Source organism: Aquarana catesbeiana, linkage group LG11, assembly GCF_042186555.1.
Source record: "Aquarana catesbeiana isolate 2022-GZ linkage group LG11, ASM4218655v1, whole genome shotgun sequence".
NCBI lineage: Eukaryota > Metazoa > Chordata > Amphibia > Anura > Ranidae > Aquarana > Aquarana catesbeiana.
The window spans coordinates 265204161-265225517 of record NC_133334.1 but is presented as its reverse complement, the minus strand read 5'-3'; the positions used below and the strand labels follow the sequence as shown (position 1 = coordinate 265225517).

The window sequence follows — 21357 nt, the reverse complement described above, 5'->3', positions numbered from 1 at the left end:
CCCACATGCCAAGGGGACACCTGTGCGGGCGCGCTCCTGAGTCCTGCTGCTGTGTTCATTGACGCAGACAGCAGAACTCGGCCCCCATGTCACTGGATTTGATTGACAGCAGCAGGAGCCAATGGCTGCGCTGCTATCAATCTATCCAATGAGGACCCAAGACAGCTCGTCCCCGGCGATGGAACGATCGTGTTTAGGTAAGTAAAAGGGAGGCTCTGGGGGGAGCTGCACTACAGAAGGTTTTTCAGCTCAATGCATAGAATGCATTGAGCTGAAAAACCTTGAGGATTTACAACCCCTTTAATCCTTCTGCTGCTAACATTAGTAAATAGATGGGAAATATTATATTTACTTGTGTTAAAAAAAAAAAAAAAAAAAAAGAAGTTTAACATTTTCCTCAGTTGGTTTCTGGCCTAGGCCAAAAAAATTGTCATACATCCTCCCAGGAGTCTTCATGGGCATTTATTTTTCTTTCGTCTGGAGGAGGGGCTTTCTTTGCTAAGCACACCCTATTGCCTTCATTCTTAAGCTAAGGGCAGATGGATTCCAGCAAGTAAATGCTACATGAATCATCTGCCCTTGATGGCCACAACTAGAAATGCTAGAGGGGTGTTTTTCAAAGTGATTTCTCATCAAAATAAATCATGGAGACATGGATGGATGCTTTGAATAGTAAAAATGTATTAAAAATCGTTTTCTGAGTCTTGCTTTAAGGTCCCTTTTACACTCTATAGAGACACCTGCCAAAAACATCCTATCAGATCCTGACCATTAAAAAACAGATGGTTGGGAATTCGCTCCCCATCCGTTTGGCGGATTGGATGACAGTCAATTGAAACAGACAGGCGGCCTGTTTTCCATTTGACAGCCCATAAAGGACAGTGGGCTTTGTCCGTGTCCGCTCTGTATTAGCAGAGCGGACACGGACCTGTCATCCTCCTGCTCAGCAGGGATCAGCGGAGGGATCCTATGCTGAGCGGGTGGATCCGCTGGCTGACTTCGCCAATGTGAAAGGTGCTCAAAGGATAAGTTCACCTTTTGGAACATGTTACATGTTCCAGCTGCTGCCACCAGTTCCCCCATCCTCCTTTCAAAGTGACAGTGGGCGGGGAATCTTCTCCCTACACTTGCTGTCACTTTTTGACAAAAAAAAAGAGAGAGCGCGCGATTGTGCTGGGCTCCGCCCACACGACTGCGTCATTCATTCAGTTGCCAGTGGAGGAATGAACTACAAGTACCGTCGGCCACCCCTGATGAGCGCTCTCATAGTTCTTGCCCTGCAGCTTTCAACAGACAGCCCATATGCAGGTACGGGCAGAAAGCTGCAGAAGCCTGACATTGTACCCCTGATCACGGGTTCAATTCGCTTTAGGATCCTGCATAAAAAAATTATAAATGCACATTTTTTTTTTTTTTGCTGCAAAAAGGTAAACTTTTAAGAAACTTGTGAAGTTGTAGACCGCATGTCATTTTCTGCAAGTCTGAAAGTGCTTGTGGTTTTGTTGCATATGCTTTATAATAATGCACAGCTTTGTTTTTCGTCATAAATTTTCATTTCCTGCAGTGTGTTCTACTACGGTAGTTGTGATCTTGTTTAATTGCACAGTAAAAGGGGGATGGGTGCAGTTAAAATGAAACGCAATACACTGAAAATGCCTCAGATTTTTGTCTGGGTGTGTACTCGCACGTAGAACAACTTTTAGGTTTTGTCATTTATCTGGCTATATTTGTAGTTTTATCATGTAGTGTAAGGGCCCCTTCATACCTAACACAGAGCATTTTGAACTGCACAACAACTACATAGACAGCCCAAAATCAAGGTAATCCTATAGGCATAGTTCATATCATTGCAATGCATCGCCGTTAAAAAAAAAAAAAAAAAATGGAGCATGCTGCATTTTTCTGCACTACAAATGCAGGGAACTCGCTACAAACACACTTCAAGCGCACGCCCCTTTAACCTAAGAAAGCCAAGCCCAAAAACGTATAGAAAAATGCACTGGAAACGCATATCTAAACATGCAGTCAAAACACGCAGTTATGTGCAGTTTCTGGTGTGAATGGGCCCCAAGAGCCCATTCACACCAGAAGCTGCGCGTTTACTGTGCGTTTTTACGTGCATTTGTAGTGCGTTTTTCCTAACACTAGGTAAACACAATCGCTTTTTGGTTCAACACGGGGGGCTGAACAAGAAAATACTGAGAGGTCGCCATGCTAACTAAGCGATGTTAGTACAGCGATCTCCTCCGCTGAGCTATTGTGTTCTGAGAGAGGACTGCCCCCTCCAGGACACACTGATCCGTGCTCGCAGACATTGGCTGGGAGTGCTGATTGGATGCTGGTTTTCCAGCAAACTCGTTCGACAGAAGCCGATCAGGTTGAACCGGTTTCTATTGAACCGGCCAATATTTGGCCCGTGTGTACGAGCCTTAGGCTGGGGAAACACGTCTACCTTTTTGTCCCCTGCTCCATCTGTCAACCACTTGACATATGAAGCTTCATTAAAAGGATTTTTAGAAGTGCAGCCGTCTGGAATCATTTCCTTATGTTACACAGCATGCAAGCTGGGCTAGCACCTGACTAGTGTGTGTGTGGGGATTAACCAGAGACTCGCTCACCTGGAGCGGCTTTTCTTGTTTCATAGTACCAGCCTTATGCTTGCTTTTCCTTTTGAGGTCACTTCCATCATCTTTAGGCTTTTTTGTGCACTGCGTTTGTTGCACATATACATGCATTTACGTGCATTTCTATGCATTTGCATTGCAGAAAAATGCAGCTTGCTGTTCTTTTTCACTGCACTACAATAGTGTGAACTATGCCTATAGGATAACCTGAATTTTGGATTGTCTATGCAGTTGGAGTGCAGTCAAAAATACATCCGTTAGGGGCCAATTCACACCAGATGCAGGGGGATGCATTTTTAACTGCAGTCCAACTGCATAGACAGTCCAAAACCCCGGTTATCCTATAGGCATAGTTCACACTATTGCAGTGCAATGAAAAAAGTACAGCAAGCTGCATTTTCTGCACTGCAACACAGTGCACATAAAAGCCAAATAAAGAAGGAAGACAGAAGTGACCTCAAAGCAAATGCAAGCTTAGGAAAAATGCAATGCATGCAAGCGTGCATCAAGTGCACGTTACTGAGCTTGTAGAAATGTGCTGTGAACACGCAGTTTGTATGTGTTTGGAGTTATTATTATACAGGGTTACTATTGTGGTTTATTTTATATATGAAGAAGAAAAAGCACCGCGCTGTATACCCTTAAACAATTACCAAATAATAAATGACATGCAATATAAAGGAGGAAAAGCAGCCGCTTAAAAGTGAGATACACACATTGTACAATAAATAAATGGAAGAAGCAGCGCTGTAAAGCAATATGTGATAAGTAAATGTCACAATAGTGTTAAATAATATTAGAGTCCATATCTGGTCAATTGAATCAGCAAAGTTCTATAATAATAGTCTTCAAAGGTGAAACGGATGAGGACCCCAGATTGGGTCTCTACCAAAAATGATTGACAAATAAACTGGATAACCTTCACCACACCACTGTGATATGAGTAAAATGCACGCTTACCAACTGGCAAGCTTAATAAAGCTTGTGACCTTAACCCGGTCGGGGCCTTTCTTGAAATGGAGACACCACTAAAACGTTCCTTAGACCGTGACTAGACCACTAATCTCCATAGAAGGGGAACCTGGATGCGTGAGGTACTGAACTCCTAGTTAGGAGTTGTTCTCTCAGACATTGCCACACAAAAAAAGAGGAAAAGCAACATAGCGTAATCCTGGATGGATGTTTATTTAAAATAATTAAAAATACACTTACAATGTGTCGAATAAAATAGGCATAGGAAGCCGGCCGGCTACATACGAACACCCGTCCTACAGACGGTGAGTACGGCACGTCAGCACGTCAACACGCCCGACGTACGTTTCGTCACACTTCTGACGTCGTCTGGGGCAGACGACGTCAGAAGTGTGACGAAACGTACGTCGGGCGTGTTGACGTGCTGACGTGCCGTACTCACCGTCTGTAGGACGGGTGTTCGTATGTAGCCGGCCGGCTTCCTATGCCTATTTTATTCGACACATTGTAAGTGTATTTTTAATTATTTTAAATAAACATCCATCCAGGATTACGCTATGTTGCTTTTCCTCTTTTTTTGTGTGGCAATGTCTGAGAGAACAACTCCTAACTAGGAGTTCAGTACCTCACGCATCCAGGTTCCCCTTCTATGGAGATTAGTGGTCTAGTCACGGTCTAAGGAACGTTTTAGTGGTGTCTCCATTTCAAGAAAGGCCCCGACCGGGTTAAGGTCACAAGCTTTATTAAGCTTGCCAGTTGGTAAGCGTGCATTTTACTCATATCACAGTGGTGTGGTGAAGGTTATCCAGTTTATTTGTCAATCATTTTTGGTAGAGACCCAATCTGGGGTCCTCATCCGTTTCACCTTTGAAGACTATTATTATAGAACTTTGCTGATTCAATTGACCAGATATGGACTCTAATATTATTTAACACTATTGTGACATTTACTTATCACATATTGCTTTACAGCGCTGCTTCTTCCATTTATTTATTTTATATATGATATGCTGATATTTTGCTATTTTGATTAATATAAGAAAACTTATAGTTGTTTTAATTGTGCAAAATGGAAAAATAAACACTATACACCCCGATCACAACATTAAAATTGTGCTACTTCACTTGAAATGGCACGATTTCAAAGTAGTACGACTTCAGGTGCTACTTGGAAGACATCTGTGTGACTTCATGCACAGACGTCTATACAAGTTGTACCTGAACTTGCAAAAAAAGTAGTGCAAGGACTACTCTCAAAATAGGTGCGACTCCCAGTTATTGAATGCCGCCAAGGCATGCATACCCTTGTGTTGGAGATCGGAGACCCCACCAACTAAATCCCAGTGGTTTGCCAAGGTGAATGAAATACGAAACATGGAAGATCTTACTGCCACCTTGTACGGCAGGGAGGAGGCCTTTCGGGAGACTTGCCGACCATGGCAACATTACATCTATTCTGAGGCTTACCTCCAAGAGGTGGCACAGACTGAATGACTCCCGGGCTCGGGTTGCTTCCTGGTCGGGGGGGGGGGGACCGCCGCAGTTCCCCCTTTTTTCTCGCTTTCTCCTCCCCCCTTTCTCTTTTGCTTCTTCCGCTCACTACCTTTCTGCCCACCCTCTTTCTTTCTTTCTCCATCTGCGGGGAGTCCTATTCCCCCCCCCCCCCCCCTCTTTTTCCATCCCCTTCCTTCTGTTCTCCCGCAAATTACCCCCAGTTTTGGGAAGGTTTAGTCAGATAATATGCATATCCTGTCTTGCATTACCTATTTGTTATATCCCATAACTGGACTCAGCTGGTTTCCTGGGGGATATTCCCCCCAGCCGGCTGAGAATGTCTCTCTCACTGTTTGGCCTTGATAGCTATACAGGACTAAGTGGGTTATTAGGATGACGCTCAGGAAGCTTCTCCGGTTGAGCACACAGACAGATTCAACACATGGTTTAATCCCTATATGTACTTTACAGATTGCATAACCGAGGGAAATGTTGTTTGATGCTGTTGAAATGGCATCTAACCCTTTAAGTGACATGTTTTTATTTCTACTATCTTTGTATACGCTGTCATTTGTTTTTTTGACCACTAAACTGTAACATTTTTGAAAGAAATAAAGGAATTACAAAATAGGTGCGACTCCATCAGAGTCAGAGTCGATTTGTACCGCTTCCAATTGGCTGCAACTTGTCATGCGATTTCAAACTATCAAATTTCCATGACAAGTCACACCGGTGTGACAGGGGCCTTAGAGGTATTTTTAGAAGTGTGACAAAGCAGCCAAATGCATCTAAAACCATATAGGAAGCACAGGAGCAGCACTGATGTACTTGCAGTAAGATGTTGTGTATATTCTTTAGGGAACTATTATGTTCCAGAATAAGGCTCGGTTCATTTGCTTTGAGGTCACTTCCGTCTACTTTCTTCATTGGGCTTTTATGTACACTGTATTGCAGTGCATTTTCAGGCATTTGTAGTGCAGAAAATGCAGCTTGCTGTACATTTTTCATTGCACTGCAATAGTGTGAACTATGCCTATAGGACAGGGATATGCAATTAGCGGACCTCCAGCTGTTGCAAACCCACAAGTCCCATCATGCCTCTGCCTCTGGGTGTCGTGCTTGTGGCTGTCAGAGTATTGCTATGCCTCATGGGACTTGTAGTTCTGCAACAGCTGGAGGTCCGCTAATTGCATATCTCTGCTATAGGATAACCTGGGTTTTGGACTGTTTATGCAATTGGACTGCAGTTAAAAATGCGTTCCCTTGCATCTGGTGTGAATTGGACCTTAAGGGATGTATTTTTGACTGCACTCCAACTGCATAGACAGTCCAAAATTCAGGTTATCCTATAGGCATAGTTCACACTTTTGGGCAAATGCATGGAAGTGACCTCAAAGGAAAAGCAGGCATAAGGCTGGTACACACGGGCCAAATATTGGCTGGTTCAACAGAAACATTTGGCCAGTGTGTACAGCAGCCTGACCAGCTTACGTTGAACAAGAATGCTGGAAAACCAATGCCAATGTCTGCGAGCACTGATCAGTGTGTCCTGGGGGGGGGGGGGGGGGAGTCCTCCTGTAAGAGCACAATAGCTCAGCGGAGGAGATCGCTGTACTAACATCGCTTAGTTAGCATGGCGACCTCTCAGTGTTTTTTTGTTCAGCGCCCTGGGTTGAACAAAAAAAAAAACTTGTGTGTGCCAAGCATTAGGAAAAATGCACTACAAATGCATGTCAAATGCACATCGCTGCGCATGCAAATACACAGTAAACACGCAGTTTCTGGTGTTCACACCCGTGCGATCTGATTTTGGTGCGGACCAAAAAAAGAGTTTGATCCGAATGCAATGCGATATCAGCCATACTATCTGTATGGCTGAAATCGCATTGCACGGACATTGCATGTGATTTTTGCAGTGCGGTGCGACTCACATGCATTTTCGCCCCACGCACTGGTGTGAACCGACACTAAGACGCAAATGTTTGGGATTGCGTTGTTACAGCTCAGTTTGCATGATGTCTGGTGTCAGGATAGTTACTATCCGGCTTCAGTACTTTTCCAACCAACCTGAAACAAGTTTGCAGTTAAATAAAAGTTAGAGAAAAGTCCCGATCTGCATTCTTGTTCTGAGTCGGTGACTGAAGGCAGCAAGAGGATCAGCATAGCAGCCAGTTTCTTCAGAAGGACAGCTCAGCAATTGCAGCGTCCTCCTTTTTTTTTTTTTTTTTTTTTCTCTCTTTTATGACAGGTTAGCTTTAAGCAGTCTGGGAATTTGGGAGAGCTTGTGTGTTTTCATGTTTCTAGGATACCAGACTGACATCTGGGATTAGCACCATGCTGATAGCTGGGATCTCATACAATACCATGCTAACACCCGGGATTCCACACGGCATTAATACTTGGAAGTCCCACAACACGATACATGAGCACTTCAAGGGCAAACAAACAAACTCGTGTTATCGTTTTTTTTTTTAAAGGCATTATAAACTTTCTTGCCTGCAACTTGTTTTTTTCACCTGCATAAGATGTGCGTCGACCCTGTAGTATTATGATGTGATTTGTTACTCTGTACGCACAGCCTATATTAGACCCCTTTCACACTGGGGCCGCACATGCGTTAGTGGTAAAGCGCTGCTTGTTTTAGCGGTGCTTTACCGCTGTTTAAGCGGCGCTTTTCGGTCGCTTTTAACCCCAAAGAAGGGGTTAAAACTCCCGTGTCGCGACGCTTCCGAAACGCTTTTAAGGCGCTTCATTTCAATGGGCAGGGGCGTTTTGTGAGCGCTGTATACCGCGTTCCCAAAGATGCTGCTTGCGGGACTTTTTCTAACGGTCCCGCCCGGATGTGAAAGCACCCATTGCAATGAACGGGAGGCAATTTTTAGGCGCTTTACATGCACTTTTTCTAGCGCTAAAACTCCTGAAAACTGCCTCAGCGTGAAAAGGGGTCGTAAAGTAATTTTTCACTTTGGGTGTTAGAAGTTTTTTGTGTTCAAATGTGAGGCATGCCACGTTGCACTGCACGGGGGTAATGCATGGCTTCTGTCTGTGGTCTCAGAGCTGACACTTCCTGTGAGGAAGCTACATATCCCACAACGGGGCTTAATAAATTTTGCTTTGAATCCAGGAGCCAGCTAAAAAAGTTAGGAGCCAGTTTTTGATAACCACTTGCCTACCGGGCATTTTCACCCCCTTCCTGCCCCAGACCACTTTTCAGCTTTCAGTGCTGTTGCACTTTGACGATTGTGCAGTCATGCAACACTGTACCCATATGAAAGTTTGATTATTTTTTTTTTCTCACACATAGAGTTTTCTTTTGGTCATATTTAATCACTGCTGGGTTTTTTATTTTTTGATACACAAAAGAAAAAGAACGAAAATAAAAAAAAAAAGTGTTCATATATTTATTAGTAAAAAAAATATGAAAAAATTTATAATTTTCCTTCCACTTCACAATTATGTGCCACTTTAAGTTGGTCTATCACATAAAATCCCAATAAAATACATTTATGTTTTTGGTTGTAACATGACAAAATGTGGAAAATGTCAAGGGGTATGAATACTTTTATCAAGGCACTGTATACGGAAGTGTTTAAACCACCTTAACAGAAGAGCTGTGACTGTCACTGGTCCATTCATCACCTGAACTAGAATTTTGGTATTTTCTTGGTTTGTAAAGCCTAATTATTACCGTTTTTCATGCTAAAGTTTTTTTTTTTTTTTTCCTTTTTTCTCATTTAGGAGCCTACAGCACCAGCCAAGGTGTGGCCTGTATCCGGGAAGATGTTGCTCGGTATATAGAGAAGAGGGATGGGGGGATCCCTGCGGACCCCGACAATATTTGCCTGACCACTGGAGCAAGTGAAGGCATAGCTGTGCGTACATTTGATATTTTACAGCTTTTCTTTTCTTTTCTTTTCATACATTTAACCACTTGACCTCCAAAAGATTTTACCCCCTTTGTGACCAGGCAATTTTTTTTTTGCTATTTAGCACTGCGCTACTTTAACTGACAATTGCACGGTCTTGAAACAATGGATGCGTGCCCCGAACCTGGAAGAAAGGCGGCAACATAAAGATACATTGTTTGGCCTGCCCGTGCCGCTCGCCTGCAGTAAAACTACTGTGGGTGGGTAACAAGTAGTTAAAGACAAAACTTTATTTTATTTTGGAAAGTTGGGGAAGGGTTAGAAGCTCTGAGAATAACAGTTCACTAGTAAACACAGCAAAGTGAACAAACTTATTTCGTATTCCCTTAGTAAATCATCGTCAGTGAGTGATCACAGTAGTGACGCCTTCCTTATCAGATTACCGTATATACTCGAGTATAAGTCAAATTTTTCAGCCCTTTTTTTTGGGCTGAAAGTGTCCCCTTCGACTTATACTCGAGTCACCGCCGTCTGTCTGCATGATCAGCGTGTCATGCAGGCAGACGGCGGCCGGCGTGTGATGATAGTGTTCGGAGGCTATTCCAGCTTTCAAAAGCCACGCCTCCTGCTCGTCTGTGATAGGCTAAACAGCTGTCAGTGTACAGCCTATCACGGACATTCTCTCATCCTCGTCTGTGGTATGAGAATGAGAGAATGTCCGTGATAGGCAGTCAGCGGTCAGCCTTTTACAGACGAGGAGGAGGCGCGGCTTTTGAACTGTGGAATGGCCGCCGAACAGTATCACACGCCGGCCGCCGTCTGAGGATGGAGATCGCCACAGGGAGGCTGCACAGGACACAGGTAGGCTGCACAGGGACACAGGACACATGCACACAGGACATGTACAGGACACAGGATACATGTACAGGACACACATGTACAGGACACATGAACATGTACAGGACACATGCACAGGGTACAGGTAGGCTGCACAGGACACAGGATACATGTACAGGACACATGAACATGTACAGGACACAGGATACATGTACAGGACACACATGTACAGGACACATGAACATGTACAGGACACATGCACAGGGTACAGGTAGGCTGCACAGGACACAGGGAGGCATGCAGCTGCAGATGGGCATTGTTGACCCTCTGCATTTATCACCCTCGTCAATAAGTTTTTCCCAGTTTTTTGTGGTAAATTAGGGGCCTCGACTTATACTCGGAACGACTTATACTCGAGTATATACGGTACTCAGTACCAGGTTTCAATCAGGCAATGGCAACCTTGAAAAAAAGCTTCATCTGCCGTCCTTCCTTCTTACCCATAGTGCTCTGGGAGTTCTTTGTCATATGTGTCTTCTTCTTTTTTTTTTTTTTTTTTTTTATATATAAATCTTTATTCAATATTTTTTCAGTTATAACAAAACATATGAACAATATAAAACAAGAAAAGAAATAAACCTATATTAAAGTAGAGAACAAATCTAACCATCCGACCTCACAATAAAACATATAAACCAGCGGCATCTCATATTAAATTCATACAATTAGGAATATAAAGCCACAAAATATGCCTAGTAATAAATATTACTACAATTATTAACCTGAATTGCATTCCTTCCATATTGCTACTTAAATTCTTCCTTTATTATACCTTCCCTACTTTTACAATAAAAGAAGCCACTCCCCGGACCCCATCCCCTGGAGGTCACGAGAGAGGAATAGGAAAAGAAAAAGGGGGGGGGGGGGAAGAAAAATAGAAAAATAAAATATCTTAAGAACTTCTCAGCCTCTGACACCCTATCTGCAGCCATGCCACATTGGATGGAAGCCGTCCACTGGAAGAGCCACTTGTAATCGGTGAGGAAACCAAGTTCAATAATCCAGGAGGTGAGGAGGGCCACTGTGGGACACAAGGCAGGATGTGATGTCACTAGAGCAAGGAAAGAAAAAAAAAAGGCGTGTGGCCTAGTGCATTATTCTTGGTAAAATGTTTTATTACAAAGCAAAAGTAAGTAGAGTACTCACATTTTAGTATCTGGAATAACATCACATCATTCCTCTAAGAGGTGATAAAACAAACCCATGTCTCATGGGATGGTAAGATGGAGTAACTGGCTGACGCATTTCGAGGGTTTTTCCTCTTCCTCAGAGCCAATGGAACTGAGTCTGGTCTGCATGTTTATATGTAGTGGACTGGATGGATGGTATAGTCTTGGGGGGAATAAACCTTCTTTGCAGGTGCAATAGTCTTTAGTCATCACAGCACACCTATGAATGGTGATAAGGTCCTACTACCAGATCCTTCTGCCAGATCCTGCGGGTGTTACTCGGTATGGACAAAGACGTTCCAGTGGTGGGCTTCCCGGAGGTCCGAATCCCACAGACACTGTGTGTACAGGCTGCTCACAGTGCCAGAGTGCCGTGTGTGTCAGTCTGATAGTGTGTGCTCTAACATAGTGTTGGAGCACATACTACCAGAGTGACGCACATGGCGAAGGAGGATTATTCCCCCCAAGGCTATACCATGGGGCGGGGGCTGGTTGATATGGTGACACGTTTCCGAAATCCTATTGGTTCCTTTCTCAAACCATTACAATGGTTAACCATCCAACATGGCATGGCTGTAGATGAGCTTTTGATTTTTTTTTTGATTTTTTTTTTTTTTATTTCTGTGAGTTTGCATTTTGGCTTTTTAGTCATAATAAACCCATTGATGCTGCACTTAGCTGGAGCCCCCTTGTGTTCCTTTTTTGTAATTTCATAGATTTGTTCATGTCTCAGATAGAGCCGCCTACTGAAGTACAACACCCTTCCTATGGAATTTGTATGAACTTCTATTGTTTATTTTATGAACTACCACACAAGCATAGCTTTAAATTTTTCTAGGGGGGGGGGGTAGAGGCTAACTCATGTGGATGGTGCATTAGCATTTGTTTGCTCCACAATTTCAATTGTTCTCGATTAAGGGAGCGCTACGACAGCCAATCACCTGATTGGAAAACCCATGTAACAACTCCGGTATTGTCTTACAATGTCTTAACCACTTCAGCCCTGGACCGGGCCATTTTTTGCGATACGGCACTGCGTTAATTTTACTGACAATTGCGCGGTCGCGCGACGCTGTTCCCAAATAAAAATTCATTTCTTTTTGCCCACAAATAAGAGCTTTCTTTTGGTGGTATTTGATCACCTCTGCGAATTTTATTTTTTGCGCTATAAACAAAAGAGCAAATTTTGAAACAAAAACAATATTTTCCACTTTCTGCTATAAAACTTATCCAATTAAAAAAAAAATGTAAATTTCTTCATCAATTTAGGCCAATATGTATCCTATTACATATTTTTGATTAAAAATAAAATCCCAATAAGTGTAGATTGAATTGGTTTGCGCAAAAGTTATCGTGTCTACAAACTATGGGATATTTTTATTGCATTTTTTTTTTTTTTTTTACTAGCAATGGCGACAATCAGCGTTTTTTAGCAGGACTGCGACATTGCGGCAGACAATTCGGACACCTGACACTTTTTTTTTTTTCTACACGTTTTTTGGGAATCCGTGACACATACTAATACAGTGATCAGTGCTAAAAATATGCCCTGTCACTGTACTGATGACACTGGCAGGGAAGGGGTTAACATCAGGGGCAATCAAAGCATTAAGTGTGTCCCTAGGGTAGTGATGGCGAACCTTGACACCACAGCTGTTTTGGAACTACATTTCCCATGATGCTCATGCACCCTGCAGTGTATTTTAGCATCTTTAGAAATGTAGTTCCAAAACATCTGGGGTGCCAAGGTTCGCCATCACTGCCCTAGGGGGAGTGCTTGCTAACTGTGGGGGGGGGGGTCTGACTGGATGAAGACGGAGATCAGTGTTCCTGCTAAGCAGGAACACAAGATCTCTATCTTCTTCCCTGTCAGAACGGCAATCTGCCCTTGTTTACATAGGCAGATTGCCGTTCTGCCTCCTCTGGGGAACGATCGTGGGTGTACGGCGGACATAGGGTCCGCCAGACCCGCTGATTGGCTCCCACTTTGTCCAATCGGCGAGCTCGTGCCCCCAGTGTCTAGTGCACGAAATGACGTACAGGTACGTCATTTTGCGCAATAAAGCTGACCTGCCGCAGTACAACTGTGGTAGGCGGTCGGCAAGTGGTTAAAGGCCAGAGGTAAGGGTGTGTGTGTTTTTTGTTTTTTGGGTTTTTGGGGTTTTTTTTTTTTTTAGACGCAAGATCAAACTGATCCAAAACCAACACAGTTCCCATTAAAGAGCCACTGCAGATACCAAGTAAATCATTAATTCAGTGAACTGATTGTCCGGGGAGCTCTGTTGAAATTTTGTAAATCCACTTTAAATGTAAAATAATCATACCTATCGGGTGTGACTTGATTTGAACCTGTATGTTTTAGGATGGCTTTGTTTTTCTACCTTCAGAGCATCTTGAAGATCCTTGTGTCGGGGGAGGGGAAGTCCCGCACCGGAGTCATGATTCCCATCCCGCAGTATCCACTCTACTCAGCGGCCATATCCGAGTTTGATGCGGCTCAGGTGAATTACTACCTAGATGAGGACAACTGCTGGGCTTTGGATGTCAATGAACTGAGGAGATCTTTGTACCAGGCTAGAGCGTACTGCAACCCCAAAGTGCTGTGCATCATTAATCCGGGAAACCCGACGGGTAAGTTTAGCGACCGGCTGCATCCAATGAGATTACAAGGCTATAAATTATGACATCTAGGAAGAATAAAATGTAAAGGTTAACCCTATGCTCCGCCCTACTGGAGGTCCCCCTACTGTATATATTACGCTTATTTTTTTTTTATTGTTTTATTTTTTTATAATGCATTTTTTCAGGCTAGTTACATGACCCGTTGGGTCTTCTTCCTCTTCACTCTCTCTGCGGCCCAGGGGATCCTATGCTGGTGCAGAGAGAAAGAGGTGATGATGTCAGCACTACAAATACACTGTGAATGAAGGGTGCTATAGTGACCCCCCCAGGGAGCAGGGCCATGATGACCATTCATTCATACATAGTTTATTCTTGACATTGGGCATCATTCAACCCAGAGGACTGAGGACACCTTGTGGTGAAAGAGCTGTACTGCAGAGGACTGCTTTAGATTGAAGTATAGCAGCCGGATCTGATTTTTATTTTTGTAGTCTGTCCTAAGGGGCCCACTTTTTTATTGTTCTTAAAAAGTGCCCAGAGTTGGGCTTTAAAGCAGAAAAAGGGGAGACTGGTAAATTTTACTTAGAGGTTTTGTGCACTTTTGCACTTCAGTTGAGTGGTAGGAATCCCTTTCTTACAGGAGCGCCAGATTACTTGTGACTTTTGTCTGGTCATAGATATGATCGTAATTCTCTACCTGTTCAATGACCTCCAGAACCAAGGCCTGAAAATGTATTAGAAGAGACACACTAATATTGTAAAAGACAGATAGAAAAGAAGCAGCGCAGAAAGGCAAATAAGGTGGTAGTTTAGTGAAAGTTTTAGAGATAAAAAGTGGATTACCAATGCACTCACAAACATCAGAGAGGTAGCATAACAGCAGAGTTTGGGGGAATCCGGTGTCCCAGTATAGAATCCTCCACCCTGCCCTGATAGCATTAGGCAGGCTGAGGAAGGAGAGGTTCTTCCCAAAACGTGTTTCTGCACCAAAGTGCTGTCATTTCTGGGGGGGGGGGACTCTGTCGAGGATTTTGGAAGTGGTTTGTATACACTTACCCTGCCCTCTCTCAGCGGAGGCTGTTTGATAGGTTTGGACTTTGCTGACTAGGGCAGAGAATTCCATACAGGGGCAACAGTTTCCCCCAAACTCTGCTGTTTTGCTGATACACCTCTGATGTTTGTGGGTGATATTTAATGTAGTTTTTATCAATAACATTTTCACAAAATTACTACATAACTGGTAGGGTTGCATCGATATTGATACTAGTATCGGTGCCGATACCGAGAATTTGCACGAGTATTTGTACTCCTGCAAATGCTTCAATGCATACCTGGGCAGTCATGGGGGTCAGTGTGGAGGTGGGGGCTGATCTCCCTGTAAAGATTTCAATAAAGCAGCTGACAGCCACTTCTCCTCCTCTCCCTCCTACAGCTTTTAGCTGCTTTATTAAAATCTATAGAGGGAGATCGGTGCTTTTAATAGCCACCACCTCCGCACCGATCATCCCTGACTGTCCCCTGTGTCTTCCTTCGTGCTCCTAAGATCTCCCGCAATGTCCTTCTCGGCTCCCCCTCCGAGTCCTTCTCGGCTCCCCCTCCGTGTCCTCCTCGGCTCCCCCTCCGTGTCCTCCTCGGCTCCCCCTCCGTGTCCTCCTCGGCTCCCCCTCCGTGTCCTCCTCGGCTCCCCCTCCGTGTCCTCCTCGGCTCCCCTTTCCGAGTCCTCCTCGGCTCCCCTTTCCGAGTCCTCCTCGGCTCCCCTTTCCGAGTCCTCCTCTGCTCCTTCTCAGCTCTCCCTCCGTGTCCTCTTCCAGTCCCCCCTGTCCCAGATCTGTCAGAATGAAGAGCAGAGTAAGGAGCCGGTATATATTTGATTTTCCGGCTCCTTCCTTTTCTGAATGCACAGTCAGTGATCACTGCCTCTGTCCATTCATAACTGAGCAGAGCGTTTACGATGCTTCAGTTTATTAATGGAGAGGAGCCTCTGTCTCCTCTCCATTCATCTTCAGTGCAGCTGAGGCTACAGAGAAAGGGATTGGGGAATCTGTGTCTATAGTCCCTTTCTCTGTCTCAAAGGGGAGGGAGATGTCAGGCGTCTGTTTAGACCTCTGATATCTCTCCAAGCCCCCCCCCCCCCCAACAGAGTTGCAGGGTTGATAAAAAAAAAGGTAAAATATTAAATATATTAAAAAAAAATATTATAATATTTAAAAATATTAAAAATAAAATAAAAATAAATCACTGACACTATCCCCCCCAAAAAAATTAAAAAAAAAGAGAAAGCATTGTAAAAATAATAAAAGTTATATAAATTGTAAAAAAAAAAAATACTGACACAGTCCACACCTCATCAGTGCCACTGAGTGCTACTGTCGCATGACATTAAAAAAAGTATCGGTATCGGCGAGTACTTGAAAAAAGTATCTGTACTTGTACTCTGTCTCAAAGTGGTATCGGTGCAACCCTAAAAACTGGCCCTTCTGTGCTGCTTTTCTGTTTCTTGCTACCTGCTCTTTGTTCATACTATTTTGTATACTTGTATTGGTAACTATAAGATACTGTGTATTTTTTATATATTTTATATTGGTCATGCTGTAGAAGTGTGACTACACCCATTATCCTTTTTTAAAACTAACTTCTTTACCTACAAAGGTGTGGTTGAGCGCCTAGAAGAAAAATTTTGTACACTAATATTGTAACCCCCACAATGAAGATCGCTAGAATAATGTGTAACATATATGCTCTGTGTGTGTATTGTTGGAGCAGAACCGGCTTGGTACCTGCAATGTCAGTATTTTCCCTTTCATTTCCAGGGCAGGTCCAGAGCAAACACTGTATAGAGGAAGTCATTCACTTTGCCTGGGAAGAAGGTCTTTTCCTATTGGCAGATGAGGTAACACAGGATATTCACAGGGGGGAAATATTGTTTCCATATCTTCTCTTTTCAGGCGTATAATGGTACAAAATTGCTATTTTCTGCATTAAATGAATATATGAAGGGTGTGCCTGGCATGATAAATCAAGAAAATTGTCATCTCTACAATACATGCCAGTTTTTCACTATGTGTTCTCCAACCAAAGCTGTAAATAGAAAGCAATATCTATTGATCTGCCAAAAATCCAGTGAGCTTCCAACTTCCTGCCGTGGGCTGACAACCACACCCCTGTGTCCCTGAAATTCCAAGCAGTGTTGTCAGCCCTGGCTGAGTTCTCCTCTGCTGGATTTTAGAAGACTTCCCTTATGTTATGGAAAGGAAGAGATGTACTGATGATCACCAGTAGTTTAAGGATCAGGCAGGAGGTAGGGCAGTTGTCCAGAGAGGGCAGAATTGTAGACTTCTTCTAGTGTATTGCAGGACCATTGAGGCCTATTCATTAATCACTTAAGGATATATATATATTTTTTTTTTTCAGACACCTTAGAGAATAAAATGGCGGTCATTGGAATACTTTGTCACACCGTATTTGCGCAGCGGTCTTACAAGCGCATTTTTTTGGGGGGGAAAAAATACACTTTTTTTACTTAAAAAATAAGACAACAGTAAAGTTAGCCCGATTCATTATTGTGCCCGCTTGTAGAATGGTGACAAACTTTTACCCTTAAAAATCTCCATAGGCGACGTTTAAAAATTTCTACAGGTTACCAGTTTTGAGTTACAGAGAAGATCTGTTGCTAGAAATATTGCTTTCGCTCTAACGATCACAGCGATACCTCACATGTGTGGTTTGAACACCGTTTTCATATGTGGGCGCGACTTATGTATGCGTTTGCTTCTGCGCGTGAGCTCGGCGGGACAGGGCGCTTTTAAATTTTTTTTTTTTCTTATTTATTTTACACGTTAAAAAAAAAAAAAAAAATTTGGGTCACTTTTATTCCTATTACAAGGAATGTAAACATCCCTTTTAATATAAAAAAAAAGCATGACAGGACCTCTTAAATGTGAGATCTGGGGTCAAAAAGACCTCAGATCTCATATTTACCCTAGAATGCAAAAAAAAAAAAAAGAAATAAAATTAGATAATAATAAAAAATAATACTGGAGGGCGGAAGTGGCTTTGATGTCGCTTCCGCTCTCCAATGTTATGGAGCCAAATGGGGGCCATCTTTCCCTCACTCGGCATCTGGCCTGTGAGGGAAGAGGACCCGATATCACCGCCGCTACTGACGTCTCCGGTAAGCGGCGGTAACGACCGGAGCGCTGCGGGAGGGGGGGACCCTCTCCTGTTTCCAATTTTAAAAGTGATCCTGCTGCCATAACAGTATTCCTCTTCAAACAGCCGATGTAAAATGATGGCAGGCGGTCCTTAAGTGGTTAAAGCAGTGAGCTCAGTAAATAGATGGTGTCCTATTCACTGGAAATTTTCTTTTAATAAAACCTCTGTGATTTCAGAAACGAATAAAAGATTTTTTGGCTTGGGACTCCAAATATGAAAATCTCTGTCAAAAAAAACAGATGCCCATGGGACTTTTGAGGAGTGATGCCCTAAAAAAAAAAAGTAACAAATTGTTATAACATGTATATAAAAAGTTTGAACATCTTTATAATTCACATTCCATACGAGAACACTAAAAACAAACAATAGAAAACATTTAAAAAGATGTGTGTGTTAGTATGAAATACCATACATTGCAATGGACATGATGGAGAAAAAAAATGTATGATGTGTACCAGACACTGATTCCTTCTCTCGACGCGTTTCGTAAAACAAAGTTCACTTCTTCAGTAGATAAGTGAATTTCAAGTTGATAAACAACATACAGACACAAAAACAGTTTGGGATGAAATCATCTCTCGCAAAGGGCACCAATGAGACCGTCTTGCGCGGGAGCCGTGGGTGTGGCAGACTGTTAAATTTAGGGTGGACCAAGGATTAATAGAGAGGCTGAATGGAAATAATGGTAAGGGATGGTTGCCTGTTCATAAGGCCCAAAAAAGGACAAAGAGAACTAACTATGCAGCCGTCCATAACCATGAACATCGTGGTCAAAGTCATTCTGGTTTTGGATAGGTTTACCTTGGCTTAGTGTGTACCACACAATGCTCTGGGGTTTGCTCTATAAGTCAGTGAGGGAGATTTACTAAAACTGGTAGCCAATCAGCTTCTAACTTAAGCTTGTTCAATTAAGCTTTGACAAAAAACAAACTGGAATCTGATTGGTTTCCATGCAGAGCTGCTCCAGTTTTAGTAAATCAACCCCAGTGTGTCCTTATAGCACTTGGGTGTATGAAAAGGCCTTCACTGATATTATAGGTCTTCAAAGTCGTGATCTCTTGGAATGGGGGAGGTAGGGGGTGTCCAATCTATTCAGGAATGTGTCATAGATGGGAAAACAATTTAATCACTCTGTTGACGTCATATGACGTCGTGGACTTGAAATATCTGGATGATGCCTGCAGCTACTGGCATCATCCAGATATATTTTTATTTTCCCAGTGCAATCGGGAAACCAGAGAGTGAATTCTAAGGCGGTTTACCATAAAGCTGGCTGGGGACCAGATGGTTTCCCGGCCATCTCTATGAATCTCGGAGGCCAAAACGATGTCGCTTCCAGAACCGGCAGATGTGAGCACTGCTGTGTCTTTTTTTTTTTTTTTTTATCTCTGGCTTTTTCAGCATAGAGGGGAGGACTTGTAGACCCCAGATCTCTCCATAAAGAGAACCTGTCATGCCCTATTCCTATTACAAGGGATGTTTACATTCTTTGTAATAGGAATAAAAGTGATCAAAAATAAACAAATTTTTTCTATGGCACCTCTTGCTCGCACGCAGAAGTGAGCACATACATAGGTTGCGCCCGCATATGTAAACGGCATTTAAACCACACATGTGAGCTATCGTTGCGATCGTTTGGAGTGAGAGCAATAATTCTAGCCCAAGACCTCCTCTGTAACTCTAAACTAGTAACCTGTAAAAGTTGTTAAAATGTCGCCTATGGAGATTTTTAAGTACTGTAGTTTGGCGCCATTCCACGAGCGTGCGCAATTTTACAGCGTGACATGTTGGGTATCTATTTACTCAGCGTAACATCATCTTTCACATTATACAAAAAAATTGGGGTAAATATTGTGTTTTTTGTGTTTTTGTTTTTTTTGTTTTGTTTTTTCTTTTTTGCCAAAATCAAATAGCGTTAGAAAAATTGCTGCGCAAATACCGTGTGACATAAAAAATTGCAACGGCCTCCATTTTATTCCCTAGGGCCTTTGCTAAAAAAAAAATATATATATATGTTTGGGGGTTCTGAGTAATTTTTCTAGCAAACAAATTATGATTTTTACATGTAGGAGAGAAATGCCAGAATTTGGCGAGGTATGGAAGTGTTTAAAAGGTGTTTACTGAATGCCGCCTTGTTGTATTTCTCATGTGTCGTCTGTATTGTGCAGGTCTACCAGGACAATGTCTACTCTGATAGTTGCCAGTTTCATTCCTTCAAGAAAGTTCTATTTGAGATGGGACCAGAGTACAGCAATAATGTGGAGCTTGCCTCATTCCACTCCACCTCCAAGGGTTATATGGGAGAGTAAGTGTCCAGAATCGGCTTCATTACGTCGTTTACATATGGAGTATATACTCCTGTTCCTATCCCTTCGAGCCCTGCCCCCTGTGTTTACCCTTATCCACCACTAGAGGTCAGTGTAGAATGCATTATTGATCCTTCCTCTTTACAGCATGTCATCATAGTGTGCATTAGAAGCTGCAGCAAGTCATATAGAGCCTGTCTCATTTCCTGGCTGGAGGACATCCTTACACATCTACTTTCTTCCTCAACCATGGGCATTGCTGAGGGTGGTCTACATGCAAATACAGCCTGCCTAGGAATGCCCACTCCTCCAGACTGACACCCACCTATCAAGACATTTTAATATTTGCCTAATGCTTCCCAAAAGCCAGCCCACTGCTTGTATTAGGGCTGAAGGCTCTGAAGAGTATTGGTGCGGGGTGCTGCAATGTTTTCAGGAAGTCTCTTTACCACCTGATTTAGTCCTATAAATGCAACATTACCCTTCTGCAATGATGTACATTGCACGCAGTTTTGTGTGTGTGTGTGGTGGTGCTGGGGGGGGGGGGGGGGGGTAGTGCAGCCCCGTTGACCTCCATTAGTGGCGTTTGGCACCAGCAACGCCCTCCAAAACTAACCTCCTGTGCAGTCTTTACAGCGGCCACGAAGCACAGAGTCATGGCAGTGGCATGTGTACAGCCATGAGCAGATACATGTCGGTCTTAATGGGTTGGGGGTGGGTGGTAAAACCACAGGTCAACTGCCCTGTTTTACTGCCCCTACCCATTAGAACTGGATAATGTGTGTGTGTTATATATATATATATATATATATATATATATATATATATATATATATATATATATATATATATGATCCGGTGCAGAGGTGCCGCCCTGTAGCAGAAAAACTTGTATAGGGTGGACTTTAAGCGGTTAAGGACCTTCTGCTACTAATCCAGTCACATTTCACTTAGATGTTAAAGCTAAGAGCCCTTTCACACTGAGGCTGCCGTGCGTTAGCGGTAAAGCGCCGCTCATTTTAGTGGCGCTTTACTGCTGTTTAAGCGGTGCTTTGCGGCTGCTAGCGGGGCACTTTTACTCCCCACTAGCAGACGAAGAAGGGGAATAAAAGTGCCAGTGTTGCAAAGCTTCCGAAGAGCTGGCCATTCATTTCAATGGACAGGGCATTATGGTCCCAAAGATGCTGCTTGCAGG

General features: G+C 43.1%; 1 protein-coding gene across 1 annotated transcript in view; it reads left to right on the top strand.

Moving 5' to 3' along the window:
• Nucleotides 1-21357, top strand: part of GPT2 (glutamic--pyruvic transaminase 2) — a 58505-nt gene that overhangs the window by 25582 nt on the left and 11566 nt on the right. Inside the window, exons 4-7 of the mRNA XM_073605802.1 lie at nucleotides 8829-8962; nucleotides 13410-13653; nucleotides 16455-16534; nucleotides 20025-20161. Of these exons, the coding sequence (XP_073461903.1) occupies nucleotides 8829-8962; nucleotides 13410-13653; nucleotides 16455-16534; nucleotides 20025-20161 (595 nt within the window). The remainder of the gene's footprint in view (nucleotides 1-8828; nucleotides 8963-13409; nucleotides 13654-16454; nucleotides 16535-20024; nucleotides 20162-21357) is intronic.